This window comes from Pristiophorus japonicus, chromosome 9, assembly GCF_044704955.1.
Source record: "Pristiophorus japonicus isolate sPriJap1 chromosome 9, sPriJap1.hap1, whole genome shotgun sequence".
Taxonomy (NCBI): Eukaryota; Metazoa; Chordata; class Chondrichthyes; family Pristiophoridae; genus Pristiophorus; species Pristiophorus japonicus.
The window spans coordinates 51,596,751-51,617,020 of NC_091985.1; the positions used below are offsets into that span (position 1 = coordinate 51,596,751).

The following is a 20,270-nucleotide window of genomic DNA, read 5'->3' on the forward strand; positions in this document are numbered from 1 at the left end:
CAGTGCTGGGACCCCAGCTATTTACAATATACATTAATGATTTGGACAAAGGAATTGAATATAATATCGCCAAAGTTTGTGGATGACACTAAGCTGGGTGGTAGTGTGAGCTGTGAAGAGGATACTAAGAAGCTGCAGGGTGATTGGACAGGTTAGGTGAGTGGGCAAATGCATGGCAGATGCAGTATAATGTAGATAAATGTGAGGTTATCCACTTTGGTGGCAAAAACAGGAAGGCAGAATATTATCTGAATGGTGACAGATTAGGAAAAGGGGAGGTGCAACGAGACCTGGGTGTCATGGTACATCGGTCATTGAAAGTTGGCATGCAGGTACAGCAGGCGGTGAAGATGGCAAATGGCATGTTGGCCTTCATAACAAGAGGATTTGAGTATAGGAGCAGGGAGGTCTTACTGCAGTTGTACAGGGCCTTGGTGAGACCACACCTTGAATATTGTGTACAGTTTTGGTCTCCTAATCTGAGGAAGGACATTCTTGCTATTGAGGGAGTTCAGCGAAGGTTCACCAGCTTGATTCCCGGGATGGCAGGACTGACCTATGAAGAAAGACTGGATCAACTAGGCTTATTTTCACTGGAATTTAGAAGAATGAGAGGGGATCTCATAGAAACATATAAAATTCTGATGGGATTGGACAGGTTAGATGCAGGAAGAATGTTTCCAATGTTGGGTAAGTCCAGAACCAGGGGTCACAGTCTAAGGATAAGGGGTAAGCCATTTAGGACCGAGCTGAGGAGAAACAACTTCACTCAGAGAATTGTGTACCTGTGGAATTCTCGACCACAGAAAGTTGTTGAGGCCAGTTCGTTAGATATGTTCAAAAGGGAGTTAAATGTGGCCCTTGCGGCTAAAGGGTTCAAGGGGTATGGAGAGAAAGCAGGAATGGGGTACTGAAGTTGCATGATCAGCCATGATCATATTGAATAGTGGTGCAGGCTCGAAGGGTCGAATGGCCTACTCCTGCACCTATTTTCTATATTTCTATGTTTCAAACAAGAGTGCATCTAGGTAATTCGTGTTGGCCAATGTCCATCTATCTTTGGTTTATTTATTACATGCCAGTAAAAACGAGTCATGAAGTTATGGCAAGATACCCAACTTTCTCTCAGTTGCGTTATTTATAAAAAGGAAGGTTAGGGAATTCTCTTTGCTTAGTGGATAATTGCACTGTTCAACATGGTGCTGAGCCATGCAGATCAATAAATGTCCCATTTTCCATTACTGAGCTGGGACAACAGTTGGGATGCTGTCTACATTCATACATGAAGATGACTAGAAGTAAGTGAATTACTGTGGAGGTGGGTGGTAATTAGAAAATTGTATCTAGGACAAGGTGGTGTCTTCAGGAGAAAATTGGGGGGTGGAAGGGAAGAGGTAAATGGCTGGCCCAGGCAACCTGATATTCAAGCAGAAAATTAAGCTTTTAGATTCACAAACAGAACAACCTGCCTTTTTAAGATCTGAGTGTACATATTCTTTACTGAAGGAGTTCTCAATGTTTGTTTATGTTTTGTTCTTCATTAATAAAACATTATGTAAAAAGTGTTAAGACATTCAATTTATTGCAGTTCGCAAATTCTTAAACAAAAAACATTCTTGTTAAATTATGAAGCAAACAGTTATAATTAAATACCATCATCCAGTATGTTGAACTTGTAGTCCTATCGGTTCAGAGGATTTTAGCTTGGAGTCACTTGAAATAATAACTGTCTTAAAGAAACTTGAAATTCAACCTGGCAGCTTCAGAAGTGAGTCCTGGGGCCCAGCTCTAGTCAGTGCGCATCCATTTGGGTTTGTTAAAAAAAAAAGATTACATGTGTGTTACACAACCAGACCTAACTTTGTGCTTCGAAATGAATTTTATGCACTTTTATGCTTCATTTATACAGCAGCTACCAATTCGTATGCATAAAATCGTGGTTAAAATTGAAATATTGAGAGAGTGCAGGCAGCAGGGATACCTGACGCCTTTTTAAACCTGCTTTGACACCACACTGGAGTTGCATTGCATGCGGTGTTAAATCCAAGCTGTGTAAGTCTATACGCCTCGAGGGCATCTCACTCTGCTTCTCTCAGACTCAGGTCAGGCCCTGATTCCAAATGTATACTGCAACTTTAGTAGTACAGTGATGTGATTTCCACTCAGCATGAATGCTAAAGTTGAGTGCAGAGTTTTTAATTCTGAACTCTGGTAGCTGCATTCACTTTGTTAGAATGAAGGCCTTGCTCAAACTTACAGAAACTTGTCCGGCTAATTTCAAGCTTGTTTTTGAGCTGATTAACCAAATAATCAAAACCGGTAGCTTGGAATTTTACATTCCACTAGTCAGTCTCCTGTGGTATTGCACATGGGGAGTCAAAACCAAATGTAATCTTCAAGTGAATCAGGGTTAGAGAGCAAGCGTCATTGGTTCAGGGCACACAGATTTAATTCAGTCCCCATTTTAAAATCATACATTCTGTCCTTATTTTTATGCAATATACACTGATTTGATATTATTATTTATAATTAAGTCGTAAAGCATACAACACTTTGGGAAGCCGAGAAGTAGAGTTAATTAGAGCACAGGTGTTTCTCTACAGCACAGGATAAGGAACTGGGGGATGTAAAACTGAAGCACCACAGTGCCTCCACTGACAGAAGGCTGTAGCTAGGGCACGACAAGTTTACATAGGCAGTTTCCATTATAAGTGTTGGAAAAGGAATTTATAATGGAAAAAGTTGACACATAGGTACGACTAAAATATGACAACAGGAAGTGAGGCTTTGCAAACAAGACTTTTAATATATTACAATTCAATCTTCGTGTGGGGTGGGGGGGTGGGTGTTAATTTTTCCTTCTGGAAATAATGTAAAAAGACTAATATTGGAATGGATCGACTGCCCGTTGTACATCTCGCTCGATTTTCTTTTCTATTGACTGAAATCAAAAGGAAAATCGAATGGCTGGTCCGATATCACCCGTAATACATAATCGCCAAAAGTTTAAATTACCCACCAGGGATTGATGTCCAAGTGAAGCCTTCAGTGAAATAGGCTGGACGTCGGGGAATTATTGGACCAGGGTGCTCAGACTCATTTTAAAGTCACACATGCTGTATTTATTTTTATATTTTCCATTATACATTCCTATATAAGAAATAAGTTAAACTTGTCATGCTGCCCAGTGACAATGGCCAGGAATTTCCTTGGAACTGCTCCCACTCCACCAGTGTAACTTCACCGGCAGTGCAACAGAAACCTCGGTTACACGTGTAAACGGGGCTTTCACCACACTTCCGGTGAAATTACAGCAGCAGAGCAAGATCAGCTCCGAGGAAATTCCTGACCATTGAAAACAATCATGTGCGGCATTCCACTCACTGTCTGCTTTAATTTTAAATTAGTATTGGGTTGGCAGATGTATCCGCTCTCTGCCAACATTTAAAAACATTCCACCCAATGGTCTATTCCATAAAGGAAGCGCATGGTGTACCACTAAGCCAAAATGATTGCAGGTACGATGTGTAATCTGCGTTGAGTTAACTGCTTTCAGGCAGGGCAATAATTGAAATGCTAGAGTTAGCTTCTGGAGTTTGTGCACGTGATAGGAACGTTAAGCAGAATTCCCACCTTTTGATCACTATCCAGTGACCCCCTATTGTGTGCATATTGGGTGAGGCCAGAATTGAATTTCGTGTCGGTAATGTTCATAGATGAGTAAGCTGCTGAAAGCCATTGGGCTCGGACATAAAAATGGTTACTTGAACCAGGTACCAGAGGGTGCCTGGACCTCATGGAACTGTGTCTCAGCAGGAGTCACTCAGACAATTGGCAAAAAATACACACTGCTAATAGAGGCGTACTGGCTACATGAATAACGCGATGGAACCTGACCATATTTTGCTACTTGTACGACAGCATAATGCGATGGGATAATGAGATGGATGTGTCTCTTATGGAAGGACATTTTGATGTCATTATCTGTGCTGATTGGTGAGTATGTACATTTTATGTATTTAAAATATTACAAATATCATTTTGTGGCACACAACATATTCTAGGGATAATTTTTCATGCTTTGTCTGTGTATTTTTTTGAGAAAGAAAGATTGCTTACCAAAAATCCAAGCAAAGTAATCAGATGAAGTGCAGAACAGCAGAACAGTGACAAATTAATATGCAGCTTCATGTGACAGCTATCAAGTAGTGGTCTATCAGACAGTAACTTCTACCACATTATTTCCAAAGATTGATTTTAAGAGGCATTCCATTTTCTGAAATTGCCTCTTTTTCATGCTTGACGTCCCAGTAAATGGACAACTTAGGCAAATTGCTAATAATTATGGCTCAGTGAGAAGCAGTCTGGAAAAAGCAAATGTATCAACATAAACAGCTCTTTCTGCAGATTAAAAAGGGATCAGTTGGCCCCCTTTTCTCCCTTCCAAAAACAAATATCTGACCAATAGTACAGGAATTATTCTTGATACAAATAGAGAGCTTCTAAATCTTTTTTTGTAACTTTGTCAGACAGTGATGTGTACTTGATGCCATTTATTCTAATGTACCATTTACTGTATCAGGTGCTTGTGGAAATTATTTTGGTTTGTTTGATTCTGAATTGATTATTGCTAGATACATTATGTCACGTATAATTCTGCAGTTGTTTGTTGTACTGGTGCAAAGACAATTTTTTTGCTTTTTTTTTAACCCTTGGCAATTGAAACTAATGCACACTTTGATCCCTGGTCAGCACAGAGTTAGTTCATCTCAATCGGGGTGGCATTAGGCATGCTACTGTTGGCCTAACCACACCTGTTCCTGATGACTATCCAGTTATTCCTGCAGCAAAGTTTACAGAAAAGATGTCAGGTGAGACAGTATTGGGCTCGGCTCGGATTTCTGTACCACCTTCCCCTCCCTCATTTGTTAAATAGCCCCCTGAGACTCGCTGTCTAGGTTCGCATGGGAACTACTGACTAGTCAAGGGAACAGCTGGCAGCTTGCACCTGTGAAGTCATGCCCTACATTAGTCAGCACCTTCAGGAAAGGACAGGAAGAAAATTAGAAATGAGGAAACTAATAAATAAAAGTAATGCACAAGGTTGTTTTGCTTCATGAAAGCTGCTGTTCCTTCTGGGTTTAATGCAAGTAATGTAGATGGACAGCATTAGTAACTATGCAATGATGATATAAATCAGAGGTGCCTCTTCTGAATCAAACAAAGAGCTACGCAATGCCATATGATTTCAGCAAGTAATTTAGCAAATGCCTTCCTCACCTAATATTAGAGTGGATACTTCAGGTTTCATTGCAAGGATAAAGATAATGCTGTCAGGATTAGATCAGATTAAGAATGAAGGCACGCAGGAGAACTGGCAAACTGGAGAAGGAGACCTGCAGTCTCCTTGGAAGCTTATGCATGGCTCACATATGGACTTTCTGCAGATTAAAAAGGTGAAGCAAGGTCCGGCCAAAAGATTTAAAATTAAATTAGTTTCTTGCCCAAGTACAGACATAACTTGATGTGTAGACTTTTATACCAACTCTTATTTTTGGAATAAACTCTTTGTATCAAAAGAGAAAGAAATGAAATGGGCCATAAATCACTTTAGTTTAAGAAAAAAAATGCATATATCCTAGTCCGTCCACCAAACATTGACCAATAGATCATTGTGTCCGTGCCGGTCAAAAAAAAGCTACCCAGCCTAAACCCATCTTCCAGCACTAGGTCCATAGCCCTGTAGGTCATGGCTCTTTAAGTGCACATCAAAGTACTTTTTAAATGTGATGTGGGTTTCTGCTTCTACCACCCTTTGAGGCAGTGAATTCCAAACCCCGCACCACCCTCTGGTAATGAATTTTTTTTTCCTCATCTTCCCTCTAATCCTTCTACCAACTACTTTAAATCTATGCCCCCCTGGTTATTGACCCCTCTGCTAAGTGAAATAGGTCCTTCCTAGCGTTCTATCTGGGCCCCTCATAATTTTATCCACCTCAATTAAATCTCCCCTCAGCCTCCTCTGTTCCAAAGAAAACAACCCAGCCTATCCAATCTTTTCTCATAGCTAAAATTTTCCAGTTCTGGCAACATCCTCGAAAATCTCCTCTGTACCTTCTCTAGTGCAATCACATCTTTCCTGTAATGTGGTGACCAGAACTGTATGCAGTACTCAAGCTGTGGTCTAACTAATGTTATAAACAGTTCTATCATAACTTCCCTGCTCTTGTATTCTACGCCTCGGCAAATAAAGGAAAGCATTCCATATGCCTTTTTAACTGCCTTAGCAACCTGTCTGCTACCTTTAAGGATCTGTGGACATACACTCCAAGGTCCCTCTGTTCCTCCACATCTCTTCGTATCCTCCCGTTTATTGTGTATTCCCTTGTCTTGTTGCAGCTCCCCAAATGCATTACCTCACACCTCTCTGGATTGAATTCCATTTTCCACTTTTCTGCCCAACTGACCAGTTCATTGATATCTTCCTGCAGTCCAAAGCTTTCCTCCTCACTGTCAACCACACAGCCATTTTTAGTATCATCTGCAAATTTCTTTATCATGGCCTCTACATTTAAGTCTAAATCATTAATATATACTACAAAAAACAAGGGACTGAACCCTATGGAACCCTGCTGGAAACAGCCTTCGTGTTGCAAAAACACCAGTCAACCCTTTGCTTCCTGCCACTGAGCCAATTTTGAATCCAATTTGCCACTCTCCCCTGGATCCCATAGACTTTTACTTTTTTGATCAGCCTGCCATATGGAACCTTGTCAAAAGCCTTGCTAAAATCCATGTAGACTAGATCAAATGCACTTCCCGCATCGACGATGAATAAAGACTACATAAGAAAATTAGCAAAAGTATTCAATTTTTGCACAGATTCTTTCCTTAACAGATTACAGTAATGGATACTTGAAATTAACTTTTTTCTGTTTTACATAAACCAAACAACATAGCTTCAGACTAATGCCAAAGGGTTTTTAAACCCTTTTTCTTGTGTTTCCAACCCCCTCTCCCCCCCCCCCCTCCCCCACCACACAATGTCAGCTTGTTTCTGGACCAGTACAGAGCCAGCCTCGTTGATGCAATAAAGAGATTACTCAAACCCAATGTAAGTGTGTTTCAATTTTCTCCTGAGCATGGGCTTCAGAATAATTAGTCCCCCTGCACAATGATTGAGAATGTAATGGAATGGCAGGATTAATGTCATGTAATACTTTAATACTTATTATGTCCAACTTCAATTGAGTCGTCTTATCTATGTGATTATTTCTTAATCATAAACTAGAAAACTTCTTGTGTTCAGCTGACTGATAAGATGCACAGTGTGAAGCTAAAGAAATGAAATTGCTCCAAAGATGCATGAGATTATTTTTTTTAATCAAAGTCTATCTCGAGTTATCAAAACCTATTGCCCGTTTTTCTTTCTTTTGAAGTTAAACCAGATACTGAATTATTTACTATCATTAGCTTGTGATCTTTAAAATTTTGTCATCTTTTTATTTAGTATTCCATAATTTAAACAAAAATTAATAACATTTATGCTTTCTTTCAAATAAAGATATGCATTCGAGCTTGTGCAATGCACGAGTGTGTGAATAGTTCAAAATGAATGTTGAAAAAACTCACTGGAAGGTGCTCAGAAACCAATGTTTTATAAAAACATATAAATGCCTGTGTTCTCTTATGGATCAGTTGTCCTCAAGTTCAATCTAGAGTCTGTTCTGAATTATCTGATCTGCGTCATGGTAGCAATAGGGACACTAAAATTGGCCTCAGTACCCATTGGCGATGGAGGGGAAAAATCCTTCAGAATTTCCCCTCCTAATCACTATTCAGCGACTCCTAATAGACAGGCTCTATCTGTTGACATGGGGTTACAAAATGATCAGGTTTGGCTGCGAAGCACTCCTTGTTGGATAGCTTGAACAACACACATTGTTTAGACTCTTGCCTGTAAAACGTCTATTTGGGAAAGGTACCAGAGAACGCTGACATTCCTGGAACCGTGCCCCTGCGAGAGTCGTCACCATCCGGAGAGAAATGGAGAAAATGGTAGGGGGAAAAGAAAGACAAAATATATAAATAAAGTTTCTACAGTCTACTCTTCAAAGTTACTTAATTCAAATTATTGGTTAATTTTGTTTTAAATTCCCACTTTGTTGTGTCATTAATGTTGCTTAATTCAAATTATTGGATAGTTGAATTTTTTAGTGCCAAAGGCAAATTCAAATTATCAGGGATATTGCGTATATTATTTGAGTCTACAGTTTAGAGCTTACAGTTTATATATGATTAAAACTGCTTTAATTTCCAAATAGTGAAATTAATCTGGTGTTTAAGTGAGGTGGGCATTGCAATATAACACGTTACACCATGGTTTTTGTGCTGAACTGTGGAGCATTATGTTGTTTGGCTGACGGGATTAAAATATTTATGTCAACAATCAGTAACCATTCATAATTGTCTTTTCTTTTTAGGGGAAAGTACTTGTGTTTGCCCCTCAGAGAGGCAGTACTTTAAACCAGTTCTGCAACCTTGCAGAGAAAGCCTGTTTAACTGCCCAGAGGCTTGTGAATTACGACGACCATGTTTGGAACTTTCACCTCAAGGTCAGAGCTCTCCTGATATTAGGGTAGCATCACAATCCATTTTACATTAAGAAGGGATCACAAGAGTTTTTTGGCAGATACCTTAAATGCCTTTGACTACAATATCCCCCCTGGCATCTCCTCCTTTATTATATTAATTATGTTCTTATGCAGCAAATCCTCTCAGACTATCTTGCCTGAAGCTGTTCATTATAGGAAGTGTTTATTAACACTTTCTACATACTCTTTAAGATGACAGTTCCAATTTTTTTATTGTTATGCTAGGATTTGTACTGACTGGCATTCTGTCAGCCAGTACCTGTGCAGAGTCTGATTGTGTTCGCCACCTGATAGAACATAAGAATTAGGAACAGGAGTAGGCCATCTAGCCCCTCGAGCCTGCTCCGCCATTCAAAAAGATCATGGCTGATCTGGCCGTGGACTCAGCTCCACTTACCCGCCCGCATCCCATAACCCTTCATTCCCTTATTGGTTAAAAATCTATCTATCTGTGATTTGAATACATTCAATGAGCGAGCCTCAACTGCTTCCTTGCGCAGAGAATTCCACAGATTCACAACCCTCTGGGAGAAGAAATTCCTTCTCATCTCGGTTTTAAATTGGCTCCCCCATATTTTGAGGCTGTGCCACCTAGTTCTAGTCTCCCCGACCAGTGGAAACAACCTCACTGCCTCTATCTTGTCTATCCCTTTCATGATTTTAAATGTTTTTATAAGATCACCCCTCATCCTTCTGAACTCTAACGAGTAAAGACCCAGTCTACTCAATCTATCATCATAAGGTAACCCCCTCATCTCCGGAATCAGCCTAGTGAATCGTCTCTGTACCCGCTCCAAGGCTAGTATATCCTTCCTTAAGTAAGGTGACCAAAACTGCACACAGTACTCCAGGTGCGGCCTCACCAATACCCTATACAGTTGCAGCAGGACCTCCCTGCTTTTGTACTCCATCTCTCTCGCAATGAAGGCCAACATTCCATTCGCCTTCCTGATTACCTGCTGCACCTGCAAACTAACTTTTTGGGATTCATGCACAAGGACCCACAGGTCCCTCTGCACCACAGCATGTTGTAATTTCTCCCCATTCAAATAATATTCCCTTTTACTGTTTTTTTTCCCAAGATGGATGACCTCACACTTTCCGACATTGTATTCCATCTGCCAAACCTTAGCCCATTCGCTTAACCTATCCAAATCTCCTTGTAGCCTCTCTGAGTCCTCTACACAACCCGCTTTCCCACTAATCTTAGTGTCATCTGCAAATGTTGTTGCACTACACTCTGTCCCCTCCTCTAGGTCATCTATGTATATTGTAAACAGTTGTGGTCCCAGCACTGATCCATGTGGCACACCACTAACCACTGATTTCCAACCGGAAAAGGACCCATTTATCCCGACTCTCTGCTTTCTGTTCGCCAGCCAATTCTCTATACATGCTAATACATTTCCTCTGACTCCGCGTACCTTTATCTTCTGCAGTAACCTTTTGTGTGGCACCTTATCGAATGCCTTTTGGAAATCTAAATACACCACATCCATTGGTACACCTCTATCCACCATGCTCGTTATATCCTCAAAGAATTCCAGTAAGTTAGTTAAACATGATTTCCCTTTCATGAATCCATGCTGCGTCTGCTTGATTGCACTATTCCTATCCAGATGTCCCGCTATTTCTTCCTTAATGATAGTTTCAAGCATTTTCCCCACTACAGATGTTAAACTAACCGGCCTATAGTTACCTGCCTTTTGCCTGCCCCCTTTTTTAAACAGAGGCGTTACATTAGCTGCTCTCCAATCCGCTGGTACCTCCCCAGAGTCCAGAGAATTTTGGTAGATTATAGCAAATGCATCTGCTATAACTTCCGCCATCTCTTATAATACCCTGGGATGCATTTCATCTGGACCAGGGGACTTGTCTACTTCAATCCCATTTGTCTGTCCAGCACTACCTCCCTAGTGATAGTGATAATCTCAAGGTCCTCCCTTCCCACATTCCTATGACCAGCAATTTTTGGCATGGTTTTTGTGTCTTCCACTGTGAAGACGGAAGCAAAATAATTGTTTAAGGTCTCAGCCATTTCCACATTTCCCATTATTAAATCCCCCTTTTCATCTTCTAAGGGACCAACATTTACTTTAGTCACTCTTTTCCGTTTTATATATCTGTAAAAGCTTTTACTATCTGTTTTTATGTTTTGCGCAAGTTTACCTTCGTAATCTATCTTCCCTTTCTTTATTGCTTTTTTAGTCATTCTTTGCTGTTGCTTAAAATCTTCCCAATCCTCTAGTTTCCCACTAACCTTGACCACCTTATACGCATTGGTCTTTGATTTGATACTTTCCTTTATTTCTCTTGGTTATCCACGGCTGGTTATCTCTTCTCTTGCCGCCCTTCTTTTTCACTGGAATATATTTTTGTTGCGCATTATGAAAGAGCTCCTTAAAAGTCCTCCACTGTTCCTCAATTGTGCCACCGTTTAGTCCTTGTTTCCAGTCTACTTTAGCCAACTCTGCCCTCATCCCACTGTCGTCCCCTTTGTTTAAGCATAGTACTCTCGTTTCTGACACAACTTCCTCATCCTCAATCTGTATTACAAGTTCAACCATACTTTCTGATCACTCATTCCGAGAGGATCTTTTACGAGGAGATCGTTTATTTTTCCTGTCTCGTTACACAGGACCAGATCCAAAATGGCTTGCTCCCTTGTAGGCTCTGTTACATACTGTTCTAAGAAACAATCCCGTATGCATTCTATGAATTCCTCCTCCAGGCTACCCCCTGCGATTTGATTTGTCCAATCGATATGTAGGTTAAAATCCCCCATAACTACTGCCGTTCCTTTTTCACATGCCTCCATTATTCCCTTGATTATTGCCCGCCCCACCATGAAGTTATTATTTGGCACAGGGCAGAAATCAAGCCTGGGTCCCGACAAATAAACTAAAAGCTTCCTTCGAATATTCTATCCATGTATTGAATAACATTCTGTAACTTTTGCATACAATAAATTTATCCCCATAACCTTCAATCCCAATTCTTGCTAAATAATTATCCAACTTCTTCTTCAAGGAGCTCAGTGAATCAGCGCTGACTGGAGGTGTTTTTATGTCAGTCTGTTTAGTTCAGATTTCAGGAGTCCAATATCATTGCTACAGTCTCTGCATTTACTCTGCTAGATCCAGCCATCCTTATCATGCTGACAGAATTGACCCAGTGTTTTGTGGTTTTAGCACTGAAAATGCAGGGAGTCGGCAAATGGGCACCAGTTTCCTGCAATCTGAACGAAATAAATGCAAAGGTGAAGTGCCTTGATTTTGGTAGAAGTCCATTGGACACATTAATCACTCCATGAGAAAAAAGTAGCATAGGTCATCACCTTGTATGAGGCTTGATTGTCTTGAATCTAGGTTCTTTAGTCTTCCAATCACAATTGGAATTTTAAAAAAAACAATGTGCATCTATACTACACTCCCACCTCGCTCACTACTCCGTTCTCAAGCTATCCAATCAGGCTTCCACCCCACTAACAGCATCAAAACTGGTAATCGTCACCAATAACATCTTGTATGACTGTGATTGTGCCTCTCCTCATTCTTCTCAACCTCTCCACTGTCTTCAACACAGTCGGCCAATCCATCCTCCTCGAACATCTCTCCCCCACAATCTAGCTCTATGGCACTGCTCTCTGCTAGTTCCACTCCACCATAGACATTGCATTGTCTTTATGATTTCTCCTTCCATTGCTGCACCTCTGATATATTCCAACATTCCATCCTCGGTCCTCCTCGTCATATGTAAATGTTATCCCTTGGCGGTTTTCTAGATGCATGAGGTCAGCTTTCACATGTATGCTGATGACACATAACTGTACCTCACCACATCCTCTATTGCCACCCTCCCCAACTGCCTTTGAGCGTGGTTCAGTGGTAGCGCTTACGTCATTGTGTCAGAAAGTCATGGGTTCAAGTCCCACTGTAGGACTTGAGCACATAATCGAGGTTAACACTTAGTGCAGTGCTAGGGGAGTGCTGCATTGCTGGAAATGCCATCTTTGGAATAAAGCATGTCTGCCCTCTTTGGTGGATGTAAAAGAGCCCATGGCACTACTTAAAGAAGAGTGGGGAACCTCCCCTGGTGTGTTGGGAAATATTAATCCCTCAACCAATACCACCAAAAGAGGTTAACTGATCATTTACCTCATTGTTGTTTGTGGGATCTTACTGTGTACAAATTGGTTGTTGCGTTTGCCTATGTACAACTGTGACTAAGCTTTATGGAGATAACACACAGCAAGTTTGTATGTAAGATGCACCAACTGGAGGTATACATTTGGCATTAAGCAGTACAGGGGAAGAGTATCTGGGAGGGGGGAATATTGTGGTGATAAGAAGAAGTCAGCATGGTTTCAGAAATAAAATATACTGGAATTCTTTGGTAGGTTTTAAAGAGCATCTTAAAGGAGGAGATCCAGGTGAAGAGGTTTAGGGAGGGAATTCCAGAGCTTAGGGCCTAGGCAGTTGAAGGTACGCGACCAATGGTGAGGCAAGGTAAATCGGGGGCGCAAATGAGGCCAGAATTGGAGCAACGCCGAGTTTTCGGAGGGTTGTAGGGTTGACGGAGGTTACTGAGATAGGGAGGGAGCAAGGAATGGGAGGGATTTGAACACAAGGATGAGAATTTAAAAATTGAGGCATTGTTGAACCGGGAACCAATGTAGGTCAGCAAGCACAGGAGTGATGGGTAAACTGGACTTGGTGCATGTTAGGACATGGGCGGCAGAGTTTTGGATGAGCTGAAGTTAATGGATGGTGGAAGATGGGAGGCCAGCCAGGAGAGCATTGGAATAGTCGAGTCTGGAGGTAGCATGCAAGTTGTTATTTCAACAATTGCCAGTCAGAAAAACATGAGATGTGGGTTCCAGTGGTTCCCAGGTGTGATAACTGTTTCCTGCATGCCAAATGGTGTCAATGAGCACAATCACACCAGTTGAAGAATCCAACCAGTGTAACGTGCATGAAATTTTAAAATTATTTGTTTACTTATATGTATTATCAGATCTTCCATGGTACTGCTTACAGCAGGTCAGATAATGTGCTCTTCAATATTGGTAGGGGGCATCATCATCATCATAGGCAGTCCCTTGGAGTCGAGGATGACTAGCTTCCACTCTAAAAGTAAGTTCTCAGGTGACTGAGGAGTCCAATGCGGGACCTACAGTCTCTGTCACAGTTGGGGCAGACAGTAGTTGAAGGAAAGGGTGGGTGGGGAGCCTGGGTTTGCCGCACGCTCCTTCTGCTGTCTACTCTTGGTTACTGATTGTTTCAGTGATGGGACTCGAGGTGCTCAGTGCCCTTCCAGACGCTCTTCCTCCACTTTGGGCGGTCGTGGGTCAGGGATTCCCAGGAGTCGGTGGGGACGTTGCACTTTGTCAAGGAGGCTTTGAGGGTGTCCTTGAAACATTTCCTCTGCCCACCTGGGGCTCGCTTGCGATGTCGTAGCTCTATGTAGAGCGCTTGCTTTGGGATCTCGTGTCGGGCATGCGAACGATGTGGTCTGCCCTATGGAGCTGATCGAGCATGGTCAATGCTTCGATGCTGGGGATGTTGGCCTGAGTGAGAACACTGACGTTGGTGCGTCTATCCTGCCAATGGATTTTCAGGATCTTGCGGAGGCAGCACTGGTCGTATTTCTCCAGCGTTTTGAGATGTCTGCTGTATATAGTCCACATCTCTCAGCCATATCGGAGGGCGGGTATCACTACTGCCCTGTAAACCATGAGCTTGGTGTCGGATTTGAGGTCCTGGTCTTCAAACACTCTCTTCCTCAGGTGACCGAAGGCTGCGCTAGTGCACTGAAGGTGCTATTGGAACTCGTCATCAATGTCTGCTTTTACTGTGACAGCAGGCTCCCGAGGTATGGAAAATGGTCCACGCTGTCCAAGGCCTTGCCATGGATTTTGATAATCGGGGTCAAGCAAGGCTGCATCATCGCACCAATGCTCTTTTCGATCTTCCTTGCTGCAATGCTACATCTCACCCTTAACAAGCTCCCTGCCGGAGTGAAGCTAAATTATAGAACAGATGGGAATCTGTTTAACTCCACCGCCAGGCCAGACCCAAGGTCGTCCCATCCTCTGTCATTGAACTACAGCACACAGACGACGCCTGTGTCTGCGCAAACTCGGAGGCTGAACTCCAAACCATCGCCAATACCTTCAGTGAGGCGTACGAGAGCATGGGCCTTATGCTAAACATCCGTAAGACAAAGGTCCTCTACCAACCTGATCCCGCCACACAGCACTACCCCCCGAAGTAGGGGCATTATACTATGTAACAAACTGTTCCACTGTTAAGGTGGAGCTATGTTTAAATTGACGTGTCTTTTAAGGCCAGAAAGTCTAATTGATAAAAGTAAACACAGCCTGAGGACAATTAGGCCCCGAAATTGCCCTTCGCCCCGATTTTGGGCGATAACCTTCGGGGCCAGGACTTCCTGCGCAAAAGGGTCGCGCAGGGCGGTGAGGGATCGACACACACGGTGATGGCGTCATCGCCGGTTGCGAGCCCATCCGGGGTACTAATCATGGGCTGCGCCACTGCCGGGACAGCGCCCCCAAAACTCCAGGGCAATTTCCCCGGAGACATTGGTGCCCCCCTCCCCAGGCGAAAATGCCATTGTGCCCCGATAGCAGCCGCCAGAGGCGCTAAAGGGCCTGTAAAAAGGGGCAATTTCGCCCATTTACAGTTTCATTTTTTTTTTGTGGTCAAGAGAACTTGGCAGATTAGAATTTGCTCATCAGTTTCAGCTTGAAGCTCAGAAGCATACAGCATTTTGAGATTGCTCTGCATTTGTAACAAAGTGTATATGATATTTGCACATACTAACATTTTTTGAATATATTAAAATATGATGTATAGCATACCATGTTATATATATTATATGGAAAGAGGTTAATGTATGCATTGATTACCTCCAGTTCTCTCCAACAATTCTTCCGTCATAATGTCAGTGCTCCACAAATTTCCTCCTTGGTCTCCTGCAATAGCTCCCTCTCCACAATTTGCTACCCTCCCTTCCTCTGCTGAAGCTGTTAACTTCTTTAAGAGGTACAGCACTGGATGCCCTGCAGTACTTCACCAAGTGGACATTAATCATGGCTGAGCCTTGATGGTGAGTGTAGGGAAGCTATTCAAGTGATCCTATCCTCGCCTAACAATTGCATATGTACAGTTCCATTGGTTAATATTCAGGCTGATTTTCTCTTCCTAACCTCAGAAGCACTAACATCAACTGTCCTGCCCCTACCACCACCTGAGATCAGTTAACTTATCACTGGATTGAACTTGGAACCCTTCTATTATGAATGGCACAACTCTTCACCAGAAAAACTTGCTGAGTCATCACAAGAAGCTAACTAGCATTTGTCTTAAGTCTTAAGTCTCCCAAAATTATCAAGTGTCCTGCCTTCAAAATTCTCCAGAGCATTGAGTATACCTGATCTCAGATCTATTGTCTGATAAGTGATGAATTAGTTGACGTCAATAGTATAAGAGATGTGGATGTTAGATGAGGACTGGATTGGCCATTTAATCACACTTGAGGGTATCTGTAATATTCAAGAGCAAGTTAGTATTATTCCCTCTTGTGAGCACTTTTAAACATTTTCATTGAATATTTCAACTATTTTATCTTCTTTAAGTGTAGCCAGTCGGAATAGTACAGAAGAGCTATTGACACCTACAGAACCATATCCCATTAACCCACTAGTGCTCACAGGAGCAGGCACTTGAGCAAGGGATTGGAGGTCCACTTGTGAATGGAAGGCTGTTTTGAGTGAGGTCCCGCAGGGCTCAGTACTAGGTCTCTTGCTTTTTGTAGCATATATCAATGATTTTGACTTGAATGTAGGGGGTATGATTAAGAACTTTGCAGATGATACAAAAATTGGCTGTGTGGTTAATAATGAAGAAGAAAGCTGTAGATTACAGGAAGATATCAATGAACTGGTCAGGTGGGTGGGCAGAACAGTGGCAAATGGAATTCAATTTGGAGAAGGCTAATAAGGCAAGGGAATACACATTAAATGGTGGGACACTGAGAAGTGTAGAAGAAGAAAGGGATCTTGGAGAGCATGTCCACAGATCCCTGAAAGTAGCAGGCCAGGTAGATAAGGTGGTTAAGAAAGCATACTTACAGAATACTTGCCTTTATTAGCTGAGGCATAGAATAAAAGAGCAGGGAGGTTATGCTTGAATTATACAAAACACTAGTTAGGCCATAGCTAGAGTACTGTGTGCAGTTCTGGTCACCACATTACAGGAAAGATGTAATTGCACCAGAGACAGTAGAGGAGATTTATGAGGATGTTGCCTGAACTTGAGAATTTTAGCTATGAGAAAAGATTGGATAGGGTGGGTTTGTTTTCTTTGAACAGAGGAGGTTGAGGTGTATAAAATTATGAGGGGCCTAGATGGAGTGGATAGGAAGGACCTATTTCCCTTAACAGAGGGGTCAACAACCAGGGGACATAGATCTAAAGTAATTGGGGAGAGGTTTAGAGGGGATTTGAGGGCAATGTCTTTACCCAGAGGGTGGTGGGGTCTGGAACTCATTGCCTGAAAGGGTGGTAGAGGCAGAAACCATCATAGCATTTAAAAAGTACTTGCGTATGCACTTGAGATGCCGTACCCCCAAGGCTACGGACCAAGAGCGAGAAAGTGGGATTAGCCTGGATAACTCTTTGTCAGCCAGCGCGGACACGATGGGCCAAAATGGCCTCATTCCGTGCTGTAAATTTCTATGATTCTATGGTGGTATCTGTGGACCTATATGTGGTTTGGAGCGATGGGGTGTACACTGGAGGGAAAAAAATCTTAACCCTTCCTCTTGGTAAGTAATTCCCAGATTTTCTCATTGTGACATCTTTACTGACAGTTTAGTGCGAAAAAGCTGCAGTTGACGGCCAGGAAACACAATGTCAAGTGTATTATGTACTGAAAACTCTCCTGATCACTGGGCTCTGTTTTGGGTTTTTGTTCAGGTCTCCATTCCTGACTGTTAAAGCTCCAACAATGCTTCACAGTTGTTGTGATAAATGTCTGTGTCAGACACTACAAGATTTAGGTCAAGAGCGCTTAATTTGGTATGATATTTCCTGCTATGCCTTCTCGCACAATACTGCTTATTTCAGTAGCGTTATGTCAGTCGGCAAGTTCGTAATGTCTATTGTTATAATTGTCAGTAGATTTAATTCTAGACTTTTGGATTAAATGAGATCTAGAGTCACTTTGATCTGTGACTAGGCACACAATCAGCACCAATCTGTTTTAGCTGTTCCTACATGCTCTTGTCGACTGTGATAGAGTACTGTGTGTATAATATTGTAATGTTTTGCAGAAAAGAACGTAATTTTTTTTTACTATTCAGGAATTACTGTCACGTTCAGCTGAAGTTGTATGAGTAGCCTTAATAGATGAATTCATGAAACTGACAACAGAGTAGGAGTAGGGCTATCAAATTTACTTAAAACCAATTTTTTACTGCTTGAAATGTATTCAAATGTTTAATAATATATCATCATCTTAGTGGTATTACAGAATGAAAGACTACGATCACAACATTTTGAATCCTGATGCATAGAAAAGCTTATGTGTGCGGGTATTTTTTTTTTACCAATTTTGCACCTATTTTATTTTCTGCCATCCATCTTGCCTGCACCATTCTCTACTCATTGGCTGAGAAGGTTGATAGGCAGGCTGGAATCTTGCTGCCAGGGCTCTGCCCATGGTGTTCATTATCCAGACCTAGAATGTGTGTGGGAGCTGCTTATTGTGATTCACTCGCCTATTTTTTCCGCTCCTTGGAGGTGAGAATGCCACCAATAATTGAGGCCAAATATCTGTGTGAAATCTTTCTCTGAATAAAACACCAGAATATATGTCCCACTTTGCAACCTGTACTTGCAACTCTAACTCGTTGAATTCCACAGTATGGTCTCAGTGGTGCACAAACCATTGTGTTCTATGGAGTATGATCATCCATGTTTATCCTTGACCTTGAGAAAATCACTATCACTAGGGGGGGGGTAGTGCTGGACAGGCTAATGGGACTCAAGATAGACAAGTCCCCTGGTCCTGTTGAAATGCATCCCAGGGTATTAAAAGAGATGGCGGAAGTTATAGCAGATGCATTCGTTATAATCTACCAAAATTCTCTGGACTCTGGGGAGGTACCAGCGGATTGGAAAGCAGCTAATGTAACGCCTCTGTTTAAAAAAGGGGGCAGACAAAAGGCAGGTAACTATAGGCCGGTTAGTTTAACATCTGTAGTGGGGAAAATGCTTGAAGCTATCATTAAGGAAGAAATAGCAGGACATCTAGATAGGAATAGTGCAATCAAGCAGACGCAACATGGATTCATGAAGGGGAAATCATGTTTAACTAATTTACTGGAATTCTTTGAGGATATAACGAGCATGGTGGATAGAGGTGTACCGATGGATGTGGTGTATTTAGATTTCCAAAAGGCATTCGATAATGTGCCACACAAAAGGTTACTGCAGAAGATAAAGGTACGCGGAGTCAGAGGAAATGTATTAGCATGGATCGAGAATTGGCTGGCTAACAGAAAGCAGAGAGTCGGGATAAATGGGTCCTTTTCGGGTTGGAAATCGGTGGTTAGTGGTGTGCCACATGGATCGGTGCTGGGACCACAACTGTTTACAATATACTTAGATGACCTGGAAGAGGGGACAGAGTGTAGTGTAACAAAATTTGCAGATCACACAAAGATTAGTGGGAAAGCGGGTTGTGTAGAGGACACAGAGAGGCTGCAAAGAGATTTAGATAGGTTAAGCGAATGGGCTAAGGTTTGGCAGATGGAATACAATGTCAGAAAATGTGAGGTCATCCACTTTGGTGAGGCCGCACCTGGAGTACTGTGTGCAGTTTTGGTCACCTTACTTAAGGAAGGATATACTAGCTTTGGGAAAAAACACAGTGAAAGGGAATATTATTTGAATGGGGAGAAATTACAACATGCTGCAGTGCAGAGGGACCTGGGGGTCCTTGTGCATGAATCCCAAAAAGTTAGTTTGCAGGTGCAGCAGATAATCAGGAAGGCGAATGGAATGTTGGCCTTCGTTGCCAGAGGGATGGAGTACAAAAGCAAGGAGGTCCTGCTGCAACTGTACAGGGTATTGGTGAGGCCGCACCTGAAGTACTGTGTGCAGTTTTGGTCACCTTACTTAAGGAAGGATATACTAGCTTTGGAGGGGGTACAGAGACGATTCACTAGGGTGATTCTGGAGATGAGGGGGTTAACTTATGATGATAGATTGAGTAGACTGGGTCTTTACTCGTTAGAGTTCAGAAGGATGAGGGGTGATCTTCTAGAAACATTTAAAATAATGAAAGGGATAGACAAGATAGAAACATAGAAAATAGGTGCAGGAGTAGGCCATTTGGCCCTTCGAGCCTGCACCGCCATTCACTGAGTTCATGGTTGAACATGCAACTTCAGTACCCCATTCCTGCTTTCTTGCCATACCCCTTGATCCCCCTAGTAGTAAGGACTACATCTAACTCCTTTTTGAATATATTTAGTGAATTGGCCTCAACAACTTTCTGTGGTAGAGAATTCCACAGGTTCACCACT

General features: G+C 42.1%; 1 protein-coding gene across 2 annotated transcripts in view; it reads left to right on the top strand.

Moving 5' to 3' along the window:
* The window catches only part of camkmt (calmodulin-lysine N-methyltransferase), a 464,522-nt gene that overhangs the window by 424,395 nt on the left and 19,857 nt on the right, over positions 1-20,270 (top strand). For both annotated transcript variants that reach the window (XM_070889350.1, XM_070889351.1), the window contains exons 8-10: positions 3,922-3,996; positions 7,051-7,114; positions 8,484-8,615. In XM_070889350.1, the coding sequence (XP_070745451.1) occupies positions 3,922-3,996; positions 7,051-7,114; positions 8,484-8,615 (271 nt within the window). The remainder of the gene's footprint in view (positions 1-3,921; positions 3,997-7,050; positions 7,115-8,483; positions 8,616-20,270) is intronic.